Source organism: Typopeltis vanoorti, chromosome 18 (genome assembly GCF_054136105.1).
Source record: "Typopeltis vanoorti isolate ZY-2024b chromosome 18, IOZ_Tvanoo_1.0, whole genome shotgun sequence".
Lineage (NCBI taxonomy): Eukaryota > Metazoa > Arthropoda > Arachnida > Uropygi > Thelyphonidae > Typopeltis > Typopeltis vanoorti.
This window is the reverse complement of record NC_143566.1, coordinates 11,843,358-11,865,007: the sequence shown is the minus strand read 5'-3', so window position 1 is coordinate 11,865,007 and position 21,650 is coordinate 11,843,358. Positions and strand designations below refer to the sequence as shown.

General features: G+C 35.0%; 1 protein-coding gene across 3 annotated transcripts in view; it reads left to right on the top strand.

Annotated features, from left to right (window-relative positions):
- The window catches only part of Opa1 (Opa1 mitochondrial dynamin like GTPase), a 712,584-nt gene that overhangs the window by 213,167 nt on the left and 477,767 nt on the right, over positions 1 to 21,650 (top strand). For all 3 annotated transcript variants that reach the window (XM_090408405.1, XM_090408403.1, XM_090408406.1), the window contains one exon: positions 18,275 to 18,392. In XM_090408405.1, coding sequence (XP_090264531.1) covers positions 18,275 to 18,392 — 118 coding nt within the window. The remainder of the gene's footprint in view (positions 1 to 18,274; positions 18,393 to 21,650) is intronic.

Here is a 21,650-nt window from a genome sequence, read left to right as displayed (position 1 = left end):
CTAGAAATCTCAAGTATAAGTATAATATACTGAAAGTAGAGAAAAGGAATTAAGATTGACTGACTATATAGAAAGATAATGGATAAGGGTAAAGTATAAAAAAGTTAACAAATGAAAATATAGAGATGAGTCAAAAGAAATAGATAGACAGATAAAAGGAAACATACATATTTTTAGTAGTAGAAAGGAGTAGAAAACAATATAGATATATATTACAAAGGTGCAGTAACAGAAACATTAGTAAAGAATATAAAAATAAAAGAAAGAACCTCCACAAAATATTACACACTCACCAGTCTTCCATGACAAGAACTTGTTTATTACACTCTCTCATCTATCAGACTACTCTGCCAAGTTTTGTAGAGGAATTATCGAAATAAATTCCTCTTCATATTTTAGTCTGTCCTTCTCACATAATGGATGAGTTTCTTCTCTTTGAAGTATCTGAAGGAGCATCTGGAAGAAGACTTCTTGATAGTGTCTTTAATTTCCTTAATTAATTTTTGTTTAACAATATTTGTAGTTAATGACACAAATTATTTACATTTTGTAATTTTGATACTGTTCTACTACTGGGCCCCCAATGAAGGTTTTGAATTCAGTAAATATTTATTGACTTTAGCTTTATGATAGACTATATTAAAAAGGCACTTTAGTAGCTCAAACATTTTAGAATCAATTTTAATTTGGATTGTAAACAGATGAGCTTCCTAGGTTATTTCTGGCCAAATCTTTATCAAAACTTTTTTTTTATAAAAATTGAATGTCATATGAAACTTGTATTAAAAATCCTCAAAAACCTGACAGAAACTCTAATTAGAGTTTCTGTCAGCAGCCCCAGGACATTTTTACACTTTACAGAATGCAACTTTCTCTTTTTAGCACAACCACTTGAACTCCCTGAGCTATTTGAAAGCACATCTTGATTGTTTTCAGTTGACACAATAAAACTCTTTTCTCCAGCATGTTTAATATTTTCTGGTCCCTTATCTTTGCCTTCAGTTTTGTGCTTCACAAAATAAGTGTAGTTTGCATTTCCTTCCATTTATTGTCCATAATGATGGGTAACTTTATATAAATTATTGATAAAAAATAATTCAATAGGAAAGATAGAAAGACAGATAATAAAGTTTGTAAGAACAGCAGAAGATGATCAACACTTGCAATGGAGCAATTGTTGACTTTCTTCCTAACTTTTTGCAATGCAGTGTCAGTGATATGATCAAGTCTCCAACTCCTTTGCAAGATGATCGTGTTTTTTAAATAACATTATTAAAAAGTATTTTCATCATGTATGTTTTGAAACAAATGAAAATTGCTCTTGTTATATTAATTTTTTTCATTTAAGGATATCTCTGATTTTTATAAGAATGGTACCTTTTGCAAGTTATGCAAAATAATATGTTTGAGAATACTTGACTATTATTTTGAAATTACTCTGTGGATGCAGGGTAGGTTTACTTCATAAAGAGGGTGGAAGGTAAATAGTGCTACTTGTTGTAACCGATTAGAATTACTTCATATTTCGGAAATATCTACAAGGCATCGTCATCTGAATTAACTTTTGGCAGGGACAAATAGATTTCATAATATACCATCTCCAGATTGAAAATAAAACATCTTTATTTCATTTATTGAAGGCTGCCAAAAGTTAATTAAAAAGATAAAATATTTTGAATGAATTTAGAACATGGCTGAAAATTGACCTGCCACTTATCTCTGATAACTGACCCATGGTGAGTGGATTTCTGGAGTCCAGAATATAACAATATATTATTACTGAAGTTTTTTATGAAGTTTCTCTGTTTACTAATCAATATAAAATAGCAAACTTATTTTGTTTATTAGCACTCTCATAGGTTTTGAACTTGCTGGCTTAAACCTGTGATTTAATGATTAAAACTATTATGAAAATTGTACTATTACATTAAATCAGTTAAATACATTAAATACATTAAATCAGGGGTGCTTAAGGGTCAAAGCTGTATAACTGAGAGGAGACCTCCACATAGCCTTTAAAGGAATGTGGAGAACCGACCAGGGATTCTGACCTAATGTCCAATCCTCACCTTCTCGTGGTGCACCCTGTTGGGTATCTACTTGGATACTGAACGAACGAGGATGGGCAGGCAATTTGGGATTTAGCCGACCAAATTGTATTCTTATTGGTTAAACCAAAATAAATAAAAAAAAATAAAATAAAAAATGATGGTACAACATGACAGAATTTCATGCTGTCATGTTGTACCATCCTTGGTACAACATGACAGCATGTTGTACCAAGCTGTCATGTTGTACCAAGGGGGCGTCGCCCGGTTAAACAAGGCCCCCGTTGTTTTTGCCAGGGAACCAGGGCGAACAGCGAAAAGTCAGCTACTGGAATAAATCTGAAAACAAACCCCAACTCAACATCACCAGAGTTAAAGATCGGTACTAATAACATAAGAAGCCTGAATGGCAAAAAAATGGAGCAAGCTGATGAATTAGATAAGTACCAGATCGACATAATAAGGGTGACTGAAACAAAAAAGACAAAAACTGGTGAGATCTTTCTGAGCAATAAATACAAACTGCTTTATTCAGGCAATGACAATCAAGGAAAAGAAGGAGTAGCCATAGTATTCAACACAAAATACGAGGCTAATCTTCTTGAATGGCAGTCAGTCTCAAGTAGAGTAATGTGGGCGTATATGAGAATGGGGAACTGGACAATGAGACTTATTTGTGCCTATGGTCCCACAGAAGGTTCTACTAAGGTAGAAGTGGAGGAATTTTTTAATGCTTTAGAAAAAGCAACTGACACAATGAAAAATGAAAAGTTGATCCTTGTTGGGGATCTAAATAGCTGAGTAGGAAATGATTGTGAGACATACAAAAATATTTTGGGAAAATTTGGAGAAAAGAGCAAAGCTAATAATAATGCCAAATATCTGTTGGATTTCTGCTCAGGACATGGACTGGTTATTACTAACACCATGTTCCAACATAAAAAAGTGCACAAATTCACATGGAGAGAAGAGGCAAGGAATAAGAAAAGTCTCATTGACTATGTTATTGTTGATAGTGATGTTTTCTCACTGGTGCAGGACACCAGAGTGTACAGAGGATTTGAAATTGGAAATGATCACTATTTAGTCCTGAGCAGGATAAAATTGAATTTCATATTGAAAAGAATAACATGTAAGAAAGTTTTAAAGCAAATAAAAGTTGAGCAGCTCTCAGATGTGAACTGTAGACTATAATATAGAAAGATTATTGAAAATAAAATAAAAGAGTTTGAGAACAGGAACCAAACCTTGGAGATTCAGTGGCAAGCCTTCAAGAAAACACTGATTGATTCAGCCAGAGAGGCATGTGGTGAGATTGTCTGCAAGGATAGAAAAATCAGAACTCCCTGGTGGACACAGGAAGTTAAAGAGGCAGTGAAGGAAAAGAAGAAAGCATATCAAAAGTTCCTGTCAAATAAGTCAGCTAGTGCTCTTAGAGAATATAGAAACAAATGCAAGAATGCTAAACACTGTGTAAAACTAGCTAAACAAAAGTCATGGGAGGACGTTGGCAAGAATATAGAAAATAAATATCAAGAAGGTGGCAAAATATTCTGGAGGTTGTTGAAGAAGCTTAGGAATGGAGGAAAGAGTGCTGTAAAAGGAGTTAGAGATGATAAAGGTGACATGAAAACTCTAATAAAAGATATCCTTGAAGTATGGAGTAATTACTTTGAAAAACTGCTAAATGAAGCAAGCAGTGATGACAGCACAGTGGTAAAAAACACTGACCAGGCATGCAGGCAGGAATACATATCCATACTTGAAGTAGAAAAAGCCATCAAAGGCTTGAAATGTGGAAAGGCAGCTGGAGTAGATGATATTCGACCAGAAATGCTGAAGTATGGTGGTATAAGAATCTTACAGTGGCTGCACTGTATAGTTCAGAAAGCCTGGACAGAGGGACGAATTCCCGATGATTGGAGTAGAGCTCTCATAGTACCCATATATAAAAAGGGAAATAAAACTGAATGTGAGAATTACAGAGGTATTTCCCTACTGAGTGTTCCTGGCAAAATCTATGCAAGTATACTTGAGAAACGGTTGAGAAGAATTGTGGAAGAAAAGCTTGGTGAAGAACAAGTGGATTCAGGCCAAATAGAGGCTCTCAGGATCAGATCTGCACTTTGCGACAAATAGTCGAGAAAGCATGGGAATATAACAAAGATCTGTATTTATGTTTTGTCGATTTGGAAAAGGCATATGATAAGGTGCCAAGAGAGAAGCTATTCAATAAGCTGCAATTATATGGTGTCAATGAGGCATTATATAAAGCAATACTTAGTCTTTATTTGAGTTGTAAGTCAGCAGTTAGAATTGAAGGAAGTACAGGAAGATGGTTTAATGTTAAATCTGGTGTGAGACAAGGATGTACATTATCCCCTCTGTTATTCATTATCTATATGGATCACATTATGAAGGAATGTGGTATTAAACCTGATATCAAAATTGGAGATGTTAATGTCAGCTCTTTGCTTTATGCGGATGATGTTATACTTCTAAATAAATCCGCTACAAGTCTGCAAGATTCTCTGACTAAATTGAATAGCTGTTGTAATAGATATGGTATGAAGGTCAGCAATAAAAAGACAAAGACAATGAAAATAGGCAGAATCATTGAAAATGTCAACTGTGTTGTGAATGGAGAACCTTTGGAACAAGTAAAACATTTCAGCTACTTAGGCACGATTTTTACTGAAGATGGTAAATTAAATATAGAAATAGACAACAGAATCAGCTGAGCTGGTATGGTGGGAAGTCAATTGAATAAATTCATATGGAATAAGAGAGAAATTAGCTGTATACAAGACAGTGTTCAAACCAGTTTTAACTTATGGATCTGAGAGCTGGGTCAGAAGTAAATCACTTGACCAAAGACTAGAGACCACAGATATGAGAGTCCTGAGAAAGATTATAGGCGTGAACTGATGGCATCAATGGCAATATCATATTAAAAATGAGGATATTGGGAAAGAACTTGACATTGTCAGCATCCAGGAATGCGTTAGCAGAGCTAATCTCAGGTGGTATGGTCACTTAAACAGAATGGGCGAGGAAAGCTTAGCAAAACAAGTGTTCTCTTCCAGGTTGGCAGCGAAACGACCCTGAGGAAGACCAAGATATAGGTGGATTGATACGGTACAAAGTGCTTTAGACGATAGAAATATAAGGTCTGATAATGTTGGAGTCTTGACAATTAACAGACTGATTTGTAGGAAAATTGTAGATAGGAAATTAATAATGATGTAATTTTTTTCATGTAGTATTGTCATATCCTGTACACCCCTTGAGGGTACATGGCAGGAATTTGATGATGATGATACATTAAATCAATGATAGTTAATTCATTTTGAGAAACATACTTGGAAATTATATTCGGAACTGCAACACTTCATACTTCTACTCTCATCATAAACTTCTTATTTTAACTGAGACAGTATATCAATAAAATATCTTAGACTTAAGAAGGGAACTGAACGACCATAAAAGAATAAGTTGAAAGTGAATTAAAAATGATAAACTGTTAAGAATATGTGGAGATATAATTAAAAACATCAGAAAGGGATATACAAAATAAGATAGATATCTCATAATTATGGTGTAAATGAGCTGTTTCAATGTGGTGTTATCTTCAGAATTATGAAGTACTCTTCTGAGGTTATGAAATGAGAGATGAAAAGTGAAAAAAGTCAGAGTTTACTAACATAGGCTATCTTGAATGGCTAATCAATTATTATTGGCTGAAATTTGGGGATAATTTTAATATTTTGTATCTTCCTTTTTGAAATCATATTGGGAAAATGTATGTTTATAGAGTTGCTATTTGCTCTTATAGCTATAGTTTTTGAAATCCATAACTTAATTTCATTGTTTTCAAAGTCTAGGATGGTTATTTCTCAGTTTCGTGGATTTTGTTCAAATGTATGGATTGTAATTTCTGATTCATTATTATTATTTTTTTTTGTTTTCATTCTTGTTTTTATTTTTATTACTATTACATGCTCAGGAATAGGGATATTACTGCTGAAGTATTCTTACAGGAGGGACCAATAAGTCTTTACACCCAAAATATCTCACATTTTGGGTGTAAAGCAGCTGTTGTTTCAATGTGATGTCATCTTCAGAATTATGAAGGTGCCATTTCATAGCCTCATGAAATGAGGATGAAAAGTGAAAAAGATTATGGAGAGTTCACTAATATATGAGGGTGGTCTGAAAAGTTCTTGGCTTCGACTATAGATGGCAACACTATCGGGAAGATTTTTGTTTTCTAAGTTGGTACATCTGTCATAAGCATCCATGTAAAATTGCAAGTCATTCTGTCAAGTAGTTTGTTTTATATACAGCTGTCTGAAGCAAAAGTGTTGCTTGTATCCTTTGAAATGGATAAAATTGAGTATAGTGTGGTTATGAAATTCTTTGTAAAAGAAGGTTTAATGCCAAAAGAAATTCATTTGAAGCTAATAAAAGTTTATGGGCACTCTTCTCCTTCATTTTCAAGAATTAAGAAATGAGCTTCCAAGTTTAAACATAGCCGTACCAGCCTTGAAGATTATCCAAGTAAAGGATGACCAAAACAGTGTAACAAGACCAGAAATCATTTATCAAGTGCACAATATGGTATTGGATGACCGGTGAGTCAAAGTGTGTGAAATTGCTGAGACTATAGGCATTTCAAAAGAACATGTGTTATATATTTTGTATGAAGAATTGCGAATGAAAATGCTTTGCGCAAGATTCTTGCTCACAGCAGATCAAAATGCACTTGCATGAAAATCCCTGAACAGTGCTTGGAGTGTTTTAACAAGAATAAAACTGATTTTGTGCATTGATTTATGGATGAGATTTGGATTCACCATTACACACCAGAATCCAAATAGCAGTCAAAACAGTGGACAGAAGCCAGTTGTTCAGCACCAAAGACAAGTCGGTTCCATCAGCAGGAAAGGTCATGGCATTGGTGTTTTGGGATGCTAAAGGCATTTTGTTTATTAATTATCTTGAAAAGGGTAAAACAATAATTGGAGAATATTATTCGGATCTTTTAACCAGACTAGATGAAAAAATTCATGAGAAAAGACCCAGTTTGCAGAAGGAAAAAATCATCTTTCATGAGGACAATGCATCTGCCCACAAAGGTGTTTTGGCAATGGGAAAATTAAGGGATCTGTACTATGCATTGTTGGAACATCCACCCTATTCCCCCGATTTGGCTCTCTCTGACTTCTATCTCTTCCAAAAACTAAAACTCTTCCTTGCTAGTCAGTGTTTTTCTTCGAATCAAGAGGTGATTGCGGCTATAGAGGGAATTTTGCAGATCTTACTGAGAACCACTACAGGGACGGGATAATGGTGCTGGAGCATCGCTTGAATAAATGTATTAGTCTTAAGGGTAGATCATGTTGAAAAATAAAAATAATTTTGAAATTATAAATTCGTTTTTTCATTATTAGGCCGAGAACTTTTCAGACCATCATATGTTCAATAATATGTCAAATTGCGAGTAATTTTCAGTGGCTGAAACTTGAGGGTGATTTTAATATTGTGGAACTTCCCATTTTGCGAAATCACATAGAGATTAATGATGGATATTTATGCAGTTGCTGTTAGTTCTTATAGCTATAGTCTCTGAAATCCATAACTTAATTTCATTGTTTTGAAAGTCTTGGATGGTGGTTTTCTCAATTTGGGAGATATGGTTTTGTTTGAACATGTGGATTGCAATTTCTTTTACCATTACTTGATTTTTTATTATTTTGGTATTTGTTCTATATTTATTTTTATTACTATTGTTTAGGTGCTCAGAATAGGAATATTACAGCCGCAGAAGTTTCTTGCAGGCATGACCATTGAGATCTAATGGTTGAGTCTGTATAAGTGTGATTACAATTCATTTGGAACTTTGAACACACACAACGTTTTTTCCTATACATACATACATACATACATACATACCTATGATGAAGTTTAATTTATAAATTAGGCTCAGTAAAAGATTAACACCATTTCTCCCAAACTCTTCACATTAATACTGGAACATATGGTGTATAATTTAGAATGGTCCAATAAAGGAATCAGTATTAATGAAATTAAATTAAATAACCTAATATTTGCGATGATGTTCTTATTATTGCAAACAATATAAAAGATTTAAAAGAAATGGTAGAAGATCTAACAACTAAATCACTAGAAATTGGATTAGACACTAATTATGAGAAAACCAAAATGATGACAAACTGAAAAGGATATGAAGAAAGACAACGTTATTAAGGTAAACATTAAAGAAATTGAAATAGTAGATTAGTATGTATACTTAGGAAAATTGTTAACAATGAAGAAACGAGGAGTCATGGAAGAAGTGAAAAGAAAGATAGGAATGAGATGGGCAGCTTTTAAAAATTGAAGACATTTTTAAACAGCAAAATAAAACCTGAGAACAGAGCAAGACTGTTCAATCAATGTGTATTGTCTGTTATGACATACAGAGCATAAACCTGGCCAATCAAATAGGAAATAATAGATAAAATGCAAAAAAAAAGAAAGAAGAATGGAAAGATTTCTGCTAAACTAAGACTCAGAGATAAAATCAGAAATGAAGAAATAAGATCTTAAACAAAATTTTAGATATTGGAGAAAACATACTTCGAAAGAAAATGGAAATAGGTGGGACACATCGCAAGATTCAAGGACAATAGATGGACAAAAGTTTCACTGTCATATGTTCCACATGAAGGTAAAAGATCAGCTGGAAGACCTGAAAAAAGATGGGTCAGATGATATAAGAAAAACAGTTGGCACTCTTTGGCACCAAGGATACAAACAGCTGGATAAAATTTGGAGAAACCTATAGCCAGAAGTGGCTATAAAAAGGGTTAAAAGAAAGAAAAGAAAGAAGAGATTAATAACAATAACTATTAATAAAATATGACAATTATAACAACATGCTGTAATAAAAGTTATCTGAATGTGAATGGAATCTTAGCAACCTCAGCATACGTTTTTATTATTATCATTTATTTATTATTTTATGAAGTCGAGAACTTTCACCTTTTTTCACTTAAATGGAAGTACTTTACGGCTTCTCTTTGTCACATCCAAATTGTCAGCATCACTACTCTTTCACTTTGGGGCCATTATTAAGTAAAATAAGAGTTATTTAACACAAGCACTGCAATACCTCAACAGTTGATCTGATAACCGAGAAACTACTCAGAATGGCGTGCAATTTAATAAACTTATGAATTATCTATTACTAAAAGAAAGAGCCATATAGCTTCATTTCGGTGATGTAAAATTATATAGGTAAAGTCGATATTAGATCCAACATTATTTCAAAGCTGACTGTAGAACCTATGAAAGCTTCGTAGCTCATTTCATACCTCAGAAGAGCACTCTTCTTAATTCTAAAGATAGCATCATATTGAAACAACAGCTCATTTATACCATTATTATGAGATATTGTTCTTATTTTATGCATCCCTTTCAAGTGTTTTAAATTATTTCTCTGCATATTAACTTTTATATTTAATCTTTTATAGTTTATCATTTTTGATTCATTTCTAACTTATTCTTTTATAGTTGTAAAAAAAAAAAAAAAATAATTTCCCTTCTTAAGTCTTGAAGATATTTTATCAATATACTGTCTCAATTAAATAATCAAGTTTAGGAAGATAGTGAAGTATGAAGTATTGCTGTTCCACCCTAAATATAATTTCAAGGTATTGTCTTTTTTTTTTTAAATATAATTTTTATAATAGTTTTAATCACTAAATCGCAGGTTTAAGCCAGCGAGTTCAAAACTTAGGGATACTCCTAAGCAAAATAAGTTTTCTATTTTGCATTGAAATAAATATGTTAATGGAAAGTAAAGACTGGAAATGCATAATAACCATTTCATTTCCCTCAGTGTTGTATCCACAAAATTGGCAATGTAGACATCCAGAACCTTTGAATATCTGTTTATAGGGTGGATTATAGATCTAGTATACCAGCTCTATGATGAGATAGATATGCAGTGAATTAAAGAAGAAAGTGGAGATGCGAAATATCACAGATCTGAAACATTATTAGTATATGCTATATATTAGTATAGTATAACATCAATTATCCATGCTAATTGGAGAGCACTAGAGCCCAGATAATTGAAAAACACAGTTAATCCAAATTACATTTTATTGGGTTAAATACATAAAAAAAAATGAAACCCTGTGAAAATATAAGATAAACATTCCTGTAGTATGTAAATACAAAACTGAAATATTTTAACCTTATTTAGAAAGAAAGTCCATAATTTTTGTTTGTTTTCTTTGTAGTAGTATTTTTTGTTTTATTTTTCTGTATATGTCCATGAATCTGTGAAATGGTACCATTATCACCATTTTCTGCAAAAAATTTTTGTTCTACTGGAGGATATGATGGAGCACTATCTAATAACAGAATTGCTTTGTAGGGAACTTTCTGAGAGAGAGATGTTTTAACATGAGGAACAAATTTGTCTTTCCACCATTTTTTGAAAATATCTGTGGTCATCCATGCAGATCTATGATTATAATAGTCTGTTGCATATTTGTTGTGTTCTTCAAACTTTTAGGAAAGTCAATTTTCCCGCTGTGGCTAATATTAATTTGTCTTCTCTTGAAGCATTTGAGCATTCCGTCTTTGCTTTTCATGTATCCTTGTGCATTTTTTTTGTTCTACAGATACTAATGTGTGAGTGGCCATTTTTTGCCAGTAAAGTTCTGTTTTATTAGCATTGTAAGTTTGTGATTGTACAAGAGCCTTCTCTTTAATAATTGTTGCTAATTCATCACAGCATAATATTGCTCCTATATTATCCACACTGAGCTTTTCACCCTGTATGTCTAACTCCCTTATACCATGCCTCTCTTTAAATCATTTACCCAACCAGAAGAAAATTTAAATGTCCTGGATATGTCTAATTTTTCAAAATATTTTGGCTTATTTAAAATCAATGGTCCTGATATTGGAGTTCCTTCAGCTCTTTGTTATAAAAATCGCTTTATCATTAACCTTCTAGTTGTTCATTTGTAGCACCTTTAATTTTCTTTGAAAAGCACAAGCAATTTGTATCATATCATATTTAGGAAGTGATTTGTCTATTTTGGGTTGGTTTTTTATTATGTTTCATACAGTTTGCTTGCCTAAACTAAATTCAGCTCCAGGTGATGAAATGATTTCACCTTTTTCAATAATAATAAAAAAATCAGCTACTGCCTTTTTATTCTCATATAGGGAGTATGCAAGACTGTTTTAGCCCTATCTAACTTTTGGAGACTGAGTGGGCAGTTCACTCTCCACTGGTACCCAATCAAAGATAGCTGGCCCAAGGCTATCACTAATTAAGCGGCACACAGTAAAGAGAATGGCTCAACAAGTGCTGTCATCTCATGGTCCCTAACCTTAACACAATATATTGAATGTCTGAAATAGTGTGGGTTCTACTGTCTCCCTATGATCGATTTTCATGAGTTTACGGGATGAAAACCCCAAGTTTCCAGGAGAAAAAACCTGCTTACCCGTGCTGGAGATCGACTAATTCAGGAAAAAAACTTAGAAAAATTTCCTCTAGTCACCGACTACAGTAGACGCGAAACTAAGTCTTCCTTCATACGGTCAAGTGACATGGTGTGCAAACACCACATCCACTGAGCTCCATAGGCACCTTTTTCAATTCTTTTAATAATCTCCGATTTATTTCTGCTGTTAAAAGAACTCTTTTTCTTTTCCCCAACATTTTAGGGCTTGAAATGCTAGATAAATTTGGTTATCCTCTCCATTATCCAGCATTGACCCTTAAGCACCCTGAAGAAGTGAATAGGTATACAAAGAATTATTCTGAAGAAATTATTTTATTGATTCTTTTCATATATAAAATCAGTAATAATAATAAATACTACTAGAATTAATCTATCTACCTATCTGTCTGTCTGTCTATCTATCTATCTATATATATATGTGTGTGTGTATGTGTGTGTGTGTGTGTGTGTGTGTGTGTGTAGAAAGTATTTTACCTTGGGGATAATAAATGTTAACCAAGCTATTTTAAACCTATTTTTACTCCATTTCCCAAGTAAGCAAACAGACAAACAAGTCAAGTTTGCACCTGCACGTATTGGAAGTCTTGCTGACCCTCAAAGTAGTGCAAGTCAAGGCAACTCGTGATAAAAGTAGAATAAGCTGTGATCGCTATTCTTAATATTTACCCTTAATGCACAGCCCATCTCCTTGAGGAGACATATGATGTTATGTATTAAAGGCAAGGGGCCACTACCCAGACTGGTTTTGACCTTTATTGAGGTCTCATCAGTGGGAGCCAGGCTAGAAATACCAAGATTTTAGTAATACAGAGCTTATAAGTATTTTACCAGAACAAGTTACCATAAGGTGTTTTAACCTTATTAAATAAAAATCTCTGGATGAGATATAAATGTAGAAAGTATTTTACCTTGGGGATAATAAATGTTAAAGATACCAAGCTATTATCTTGGTATTTCTAGCCTGGCTCCCACTGATTAGACCTCAAATAGGTCGAAACCTGTTTGGGTAGTGGCCCCTTGCCTTTAATACATAGCATCATGCATTTCCTCAAGGAGATGGGCTGTGCATTAAGGGTAAATATTAAGAATAGTGATCACAGCTTATTCTACTTTTAACATGAGTTGCTTTGACTTGCACTACTTTAGGGTCAGCTAGACTTCCGATACGTGCAAGCGCAAACTTGACTTGTTTGTCTGTTTGCTTGCTTGGGAAATGGAGTAAAACCAGGTTTAAAATAGCTTGGTATCTCTAACGGGGTGCTTAAGGGTCAAAGCTGTATAACTGAGAGGACATCTCCACATAGCCTTTAAAGGAATGCAGTGAACCGACCAGGGCTTCCGACCTAATGTCCAATCCTCACCTTCTCGTGGTGCACCTGGGTATCAACTTGGATACTGAATGAGGATGGGCTGGCAATTTGGAATTTAGCCAACCAAATTGCATTCTTATTGGCTTAAACCAAAATAAAAAATGATGATACAACATGACAGAATTTCATGCCGGCTGGATCGTCGCCCAGTTAAACAAGGCCCCCGTTATTTTCGCCAGGGAACCAGGGCAAACAGCAAAAAGTCAGCTACTGGAACAAATCTGAAAACACACCCCAACTCAACATCACCAGAGTTAAAGATTGGTACTATAAACATAAGAAGCCTGAATGACAAAGAAATGGAGCTAGCTGAGGAATTAGATAAGTACCAGAATTGACATAATACTGGTGACTGAAACAGAAAAGACAAAAACTAGTCAGATCTTTCTGAGCAATAAATACAAAATGTTATATTCATGCAATGACAATCAAGGAAAAGAAGGAGTAGCAATAGTATTCAACACTAAATACGACCCTTATCTTCCTGAATGGCAGGCAGTCTCAAGTAGAGTGATGTGGGCAAATATCAGAATGGGGAATTGGACAATGAGACTTATTTGTGCCTATGGTCCCACAGAAGGTTCTACTAAGGTAGAAGTGGAGGAATTTTTTGAGGCTTTAGAAAAAGCAACTGACACAATGAAAAAGGAAAGGTTGGACCTTGTTGGGAATCTAAATAGCAGAGTAGGAAATGATTGTGAGACATACAAAAATGTTTTGGGAAAATTTGGAGAAACGAGCAAAGCTAATAATAATGGCAAATATCTGTTAGATTTTTGCTCAGGACATGGACTGGTTATTACTAACACCATGTTCCAACATAAAAATGTGCACAAATTCACATGGAGAGAAGAGACAAGAAATAAGAAAAGTCTCATTGACTCTGTTATTGTTGATAGTGATGTTTTCTCCCTGGAGCAGGACACCAGAGCATACAGAGGATTTGAAATTGGAAGTGATCAGTATTTAGTCTTGAGCAGGATAAAATTGAGTTTCATATTGAAAATAATAACGTGTAAGAAAGTTTTAAAGCGAATAAAAGTTGAGCAGCTCTCAGATGTGAACTGTAGACTAAAATACACAAAGATTATTGAAGAAAAAATGAAAGAGTTTGACAGCAGGAATCAAAACTTATAGATTAAGCGGGAAGTCTTGAAAAAATTCTCAATTGATTCAGGAAGAGAGGCATGTGGTGAAGTTGTCTGCAAGGATAGAAAAATTAGAACTCCATGGTGGACACAGGAAGTTAAAGAGGCAGTGAAGGAAAAGAAGAAAGCATATCAAAAGTCCCTGGCAAATAAGTCAGCTTGTGCTCTTACATTTAACAGAGACAAATGCAAGAATGCTAAACACTGTGTAAAACTAGCTAAACAAAAGTCATGGGAGGACTTTGGCAAGAATATAGAAAATAAATATCAAGAAGGTGGCAAAATATTCTGGAGGTTGTTGAAGAAGCTTAGGAATGGAGGAAAAGAGTGTTATGAAAGGAGTTAGAGATGATAAAGGTGAAATGAAAATGGAAGAAAAAGATATCCTTGAAGTATGGAGTAATTACTTTGAAAAACTGCTAAATGAAACAAGCAGGATGACAGCACAGTGGTAAACAACACTGACCAGGCATGCAGTCAGGAATACATATCCACACTTGAAGTAGAAAAAGCCATCAAAGGCTTGAAATGTGGAAAGGCAGCAGGAGTAGATGATATTCGACCAGAAATGCTGAAGTATGGTGGTATAAGAATCTTACAGTGGCTGCACTGCATAGTTCAGAAAGCCTGGACAGAAGGTCAAATTCCTGATGACTGGAGTAGAGCTCTCATAGTACCCATATATAAAAAGGGAAATAAAACTGAATGTGAGAATTACAGAGGTATTTCCCTACTGAGTGTTCCTGGCAAGATCTATGCAAGTATACTTGAGAAACGGTTGAGAAGAATTGTGGAAGAAAAGCTTGGTGAAGAACAAGCTGGATTCAGGCCAAATAGAGGCTGTCAGGATCAGATTTTCACTTTATGACAAATAGTCGAGAAAGCATGGGAATATAACAAAGATATGTATTTAAGTTTTGTCAATATGGAAAAGGCATATGACAAGGTTCCAATAGAAAAGCTATTCAATACGCTACAGTTATATGGTGTCAATGGGGCATTATATCAAGCAATACTTAGTCTTTATTTGAGTTGTAAGTTAGCAGTAAGAATTGAAAGAAGTGCACAAAGATGGTTTAATGTTTCAGACAAGGATGTACATTATCCCCTCTGTTATTCATGATCCATATAGATAATGAAGGAAAGTGGTATTAAACATGATATCAAAATTGAAGATGTCAATCTCAGCTCTTTGCTTTATGCAGATGATGTTATACTTCTAAATAAATCTGCTACAAGTCTGCAAGATTAGCTGACTAAATTGAATAACTATTGTAATAAATATGGTATGAAGGTGAGCAATAAAAAGACAAAGACAATGAAAATAGGCAGAATCATTGAAAATGTCAACTGTGTTTTGAATGGGGAATCTGTGGAACAAGTAAAACATTTCAGCTACTTAGGCACGATTTTTAGTGAAGATGGTAAATTAAATATAGAAATAGATAACAGAATCTAGATAGAAACATAATATAGATAATGAAGGAAAGTGGTATTAAACATGATATCAAAATTGAAGATGTCAATCTCAGCTCTTTGCTTTATGCAGATGATGTTATACTTCTAAATAAATATATAGAAGTCTGCAAGATTAGCTGACTAAATTGAATAACTGTTGTAATAAATATGGTATGAAGGTGAGCAATAAAAAAGACAAAGACAATGAAAATAGGCAGAATCATTGAAAATGTCAACTGTGTTTGAATGGGGAATCTGTGGAACAAGTAAAACATTTCAGCTACTTAGGCACGATTTTTAGTGAAGATGGTAAATTAAATATAGAAATAGATAACAGAATCAGCAAAGCTGGTATGGGGGGGAAGTCAATTGAATAAATTCATATGGAATAAGAGAGAAATTAGTCGTAATTGGGAGCTATAACATGGAAAGAGGAGTTAAGTGGAAAGGAGACATTGATTGACATTGATCAGGAGCTATAATGGCAGCAAAAAGTATGGTATGAGCAGAAATTAGTTAATCAAGCCAAGAAAAATCATGAGGTTTTTTTTTTTTTTTTTTTTTAATATGTGGCAAGTAGAAGAAAGAATGACTATGGCAAGATGATGTTAGTTGATGATAGTGGTAGATTGATAACTGATGCAGATGATATAGTTGAAATATTCAATGATCAGTTCATCAGTGTATGTCATTTTCGTGACGGCGAGATCATGAGAATCTGGAGTGTAGAGGGTGGAGGAGGGACTGGTTGAGTGAGCAGAAGGCATATGAAAAATTAAGTTAACTTGATGTTAATAAGGCTGTAGGCCTTGAAACTATATCTATGCTGGTATGCTGGTCTTGAAGGAAAGCTTTAGGGAATTAACATCACTCTTAGCACACATGTTCAAGATTTTAGGACTAGCCCTGTCTTGCAACAAGGCTAGTTCCAAAGGATTGGCAAGTAAGAAAAATTGCCCCACTTCACAGAGGATAGGAGGGAGATAAGACTGAGGCTATAAATTATAGGTCAGTCTGTCTGTGTGTTTGAAGTTGTTCAGGTATTAGTGAGGTTGGTGAGGACTAGGATTCAGAATGTGTCGATAATAGCAGTAGTCTGTCAGCATGGATTTGTTAGGAGAAAGTCATGCTTTAGCAATTTGCTGATTTATTAGAAAGAAAACAGACAAAACTGACCAGAAGAACACAAACAATTTACATACATAATACACTGACCTCATAGCTTTAATTACTTTGGTTGTAAATCCTAACAACCAATGTATTGCAAAAAAGGTAACAAATTCACTGGAGAAGGGAGATGCACATACAGTGGTATACTTGGATTTTCCAAGCCTTTGACATGCTTGTAACTAAATTAAAACAGGTGGTATTTGATAAGAGAATAGTGAGCTGGATAGCTGATTGGCTGTCAGGTACTAGTAGGGTGTGTGTTGTATGGTATCCCCACAAGAGGAAGGTCACTAGTGGAGTGCCATGGGAGATCTTCTGTGAGAGCATTATTGTTTAACTTGTATGTTAATGATATTGGGATGCTTAACTGGAGATATGCAGCTGTTTGACAGTGATTCAAAGTTGGGAAGCACTATAAGCAAGCAGATGTTGTGATTGTTCAGGACTATCTCGATAGACTATGTGAGTGTGCAAGGTTGGAGTTTTCAGTTTAGTATCACAAAGTGCAGAGTCTTGAAATTTGGTAGACAAGGCTAGGATGCAGAGTATATACAATTAATGGGGAAATTTTGAAGGTGATGGAAGAGATGAGAGATTTGGTAGAGGGGATAGACTTGAAGTTTAGGCATCACATTATAAGAACATCACAATGGATCATGACAATAATGAGAAGGACCTTGATATGTAGAAACAAAGCAGTTATGGCCCCTTTTGTATAAGGGCTGATTAGGGTGCATATAGACAATTGTGCACAGATCTGGTCTCCTGGTTTTTAAGAGGATGAGACTATATTAAATAGGGTCCAGAGAAGATTCACTATGTTGATGTCAGGTCTATGGAATGTGAGATATGAAGTCATCCTTGCCAATAGGAGGAGAGGGGATATAATTGTGACATATAAGTTGGTGAGGGGTTGTTATCAGATTAATGTGGAGGTGATTTTTCATGTGGTATAGGGAGACAGAAAGGCCATCCCTAGAAGCTATATAAAAAAGGATGTGAGCAAGGGAGTGTGGTGATACAGGTTGTTTGAATGGAGAGTGGTTGGTGAGTGGAATGTTTTGCCTGAGAGTGTGGCGAGTGCACAAACCAGAATGAATCTTTTAATTCCTTGGAGGTCTAATGTTAATGATTGTGAACTTGGTACACTATGTGTATTGTAGTCAGTGAACCATAAAAATCTGAACTTACTCCACAAGAACTTCAGAGAAGATTGCTAAGCAACTTCTATTATTCAAATGGAAACTTATATGAAATTGTAGAAAAGTTAAAACAGTTATTCTGCCTCCCCCCTCAAAAAAAAAAAAAAAAACTATATAAATCATAAGTTATATGGTAAATTTGAATATGTGAAAATGATTCTTAAAGGTTTTTAGATTTTAGAATTTTAGATTTTTATATCTTTTCCCCCTTTGAATCTAGTTACAAAAATCATCAGTTTATGATAAGTTTTAGTATTTTTTCCACTTTTATTTATAAAACAGAAATTTAAAAATTTTATTTACAATTTTAATTTCTGATAGAGGTGCTGGAGAAATGATGACCAGAGCACCGGTGAAAGTTACACTTAGTGAAGGACCATATCATATTGCTTGCTTTAAGGATAGTTCTAGAGAATTTGATCTTACTGTGGATAGTGAGGTAAACTGCAGAATGTTTTCATAACATACAGCTCTCCATAACGAGATTACTATTAAATGACACTGTTTATATATTGTTACGTAATTTGGTTTTTTGCTTATTTTTATTAATCACTCAGGACCACTACACTTAATTTAAATATAAATCATCCCTTATGAAATATTCTTAATTAAAGCCTTCAGTTTGTTACTGTTAACAGAACTATACAGAGTCAATACTGATTCTTCACAGAAGATTCTTTGCTTCATATAACATTATTGTGGAATTATAATTTGGCCGATATGATAACTAAATACTTAAGGAATTGACAGCGTACACTAGAAATATAATTTAAATCAACTTTAATATATACTTTCCGATATTTCGGCAACGTCATGTTGCCATCTTCGTGGGAACTTAAGATAAAGACACGTGCATGCAAGTACTACATAGCAGCAAATGAGAAATGAAACGAGGAAAGCTACCATTTTCCTAAAGTCCTGATGGTGCCCCCTGGTGGGCTATATTAGGTGTTCTTGGCCTTTGGGCTGAAGTTCTTCTGATATATGTTTCCCAAATTTGGGGCAGTCTCATGCATCCAAACTTGTTGAGGTTTGGCATGTTCTTAAGGGCTGAGGCTGATTCCATGAATAGTCTTTCATATTTGAACTTACTGTGGCCTTCTTCACCTTATTCTGTGGCGAGTATCTAGAGCATGGTCTGCAAGCCCAGAGTGGCTGTACTGGTGAAATCAGATGTAGTCCTTGTGTTCTAAGATTCTGATATTTGCTGTTCTGCCTGTTTAGCCAAAGTAGGACAATTTACAGCTGCAAGGGACCTGGTATACACCAAGTTGGTATAGGGGAAGTGGTTGGTCTTTAGTGGAGCGGATAAGGGATGCCAATTTTCTAAATGGTCTGTAACAAGAGGTCAAGTCATGTTTTTTAAGGATTCTGTTGATTTTTTCCGAGGTTCTCGGATATAGGGAATGGTGATTGATTTAAAGTAATCTTTTTTTTTGAAGGGGGGGGGAGGTGGGTTGTGGATAACTGGTTTTAGTTTTTGGATTTTTTTTTTTTGGAGGGGTCGGCATTGGCTGAGAAAGTGTTAAGGATGTGATTTAGTTCTTGTCTTTGGCCATTTGAACAATTTAGTTTTGCCCTGTTGAATAGTGCCTTAATAACTCCATATTGTTGTGTGTGTGTGTGTGTGTGGGGTTGTTGGCGAATGTATCTGTCTGTATGGGTGGGTTTTCTATAAACTGAGAAAACCAAGGCTTCATCAGGTTGGCAGGTGACTAGTGTGTCTAGGAAGGGGAGACTGTTGTTTTTCTCTTTTTCTAGGGTGTTGGTTGTTTAAGTGTTTTAAGAAGGAGAGGAGTGTATCCAGGCCATGTGGCCAAATAGCGAACACATCATCAACGTAGCGAAGCCATATGGTAGGTTTTTGTGGGGAAGAGTTTAAGGCTTTCTCTTCAAAAGTCTCTATAAAGAAGTTGGCCAAGGGTGGAGAAGTGGAGAACCCATGGCTGTCCCCTCTATTTGTTTGTAGAATTTTTCCTGCCAAACGAAATAGCCTGAGTTCATTGTGAAAGGGCTGAGATACCAGGAGGAAATTTAGCTTGGATTAGCTCTAAGGATTCTTTGAGGGGACATTTGTGAATAAGGAGGAGATGTCAAAAACTGACCATTATGTCATTATGTTGGAGTGTAAGGTTTTCTATACTGACTTTGAAGTGGGCTTGAGAACTTCAGCCCGACAGCCAAGATAACCCAATATGATCTGCCAGGGGGCACCTTTAGGACTCTAGGAACAACGTCAGTTTTCTCTCTTCAGCCTCATTTACTCTTTGTAGTGCCTGCATGCACGAAGTCATAGTTGTATGTTCCCATGAAGATGGCGATGTGACATTGCCAAAATATAGGAAGTATTTATTAAAGTTTCTTTTAATTAGTATTCCAGTATACGTTGTAAATTCCTGAAATAATTTAATAGTCATGTTACCAACGTATAAGCCTATCTACAAGAATTGCCAACATGCAATATACTCTCCCCACACAACTGGCACTTGCTCTTAAAACCAGAAGCCATGTTAGTAATGTACAAAAGACATACAGCAAAACAGCAAACCCACTGTAACCCCTCTGCTAACTACTCAGTGCAAGTCAGTCTGAAGATTACAGATGTGGGCAAGGTCACTTATATACTAACTGTCCTTCAAGTGCAGCAAGATGTTGCATATGAAAGTGATGTGTATTTTTTTCACCTTTTGTGTGTCCGTTGTGTCTACCTAAGCAATAATTTCTCTCACTTTATTGCTCAAGATGTGGGCTGCTACACTATAAGTACTCTTGGATCTTTTAAACCCCTAGGAATTCAAGAGAGTAAGCAAGTTATACAGACTGGCATGGACCACAGTGTTGCTTAAAGATAAAAAATAAAAGCAGTGAAATGCTCCAAGTCAGATGATTTCCTGGTGTCACAATCTAGATTCATTCAGACACATGGCAAAAGATATGTTTAATTCCTGCAGGGAACAAATCAACAGATAGTTTCAGGATTAAGCAGTATAAAAACAGTTATTGGTAGCATTTGTGACAAAAAGAAATATACACAAGAATGAAGAATTGTAAAAAATGAAGTTGAATATTGACCGATTCACTACATCAAAATCAAAGGTACTAAATAATATCATTATCAGGCACAAAGTAGACATTGTGGCTCTACAAGAAACTCATCCCCCACCACCACAAGGAAATATCACTGTTTCTGGCAACATTTTTCTCGCTGATGAAAGACATGGCCAGATGATCTATGCAGAAACAAATTTGGAAAGAATCTCTAGACCATTAACAAAATGACTTTTTCATTGGTATCTGGCTATACAACTTCTCAGTTGTCTATAATGTATATAAGCCGCCTCTACTTGACTGGCCCAGCTCTGCACTTTGTCAGCCATCCCATCCTGGCATCATCCTTGGAGATTTCAACTTGCAGTACATTAAGAAGATACAGTAATAACGACAATGCAGCCTTGCAATTGACAGAATGGATGTTAGCAAACAACCTCCACCTCTATGACATCACGCAGCCCAGAACCTTTAAATCTCAAAGATGGAGATCAGAGAGAATGCCTGACCTCTGTTTTACCACTACTGATATGGAAGGAATCCTGCTCAGTCTATAAAGTACTGCATCCTTTTCTCCACAGCCAGCACAGACCCTGACCAATTACTGTAGGACATATTTTATTCTGTATTCACAGAATGAACAGCTTCC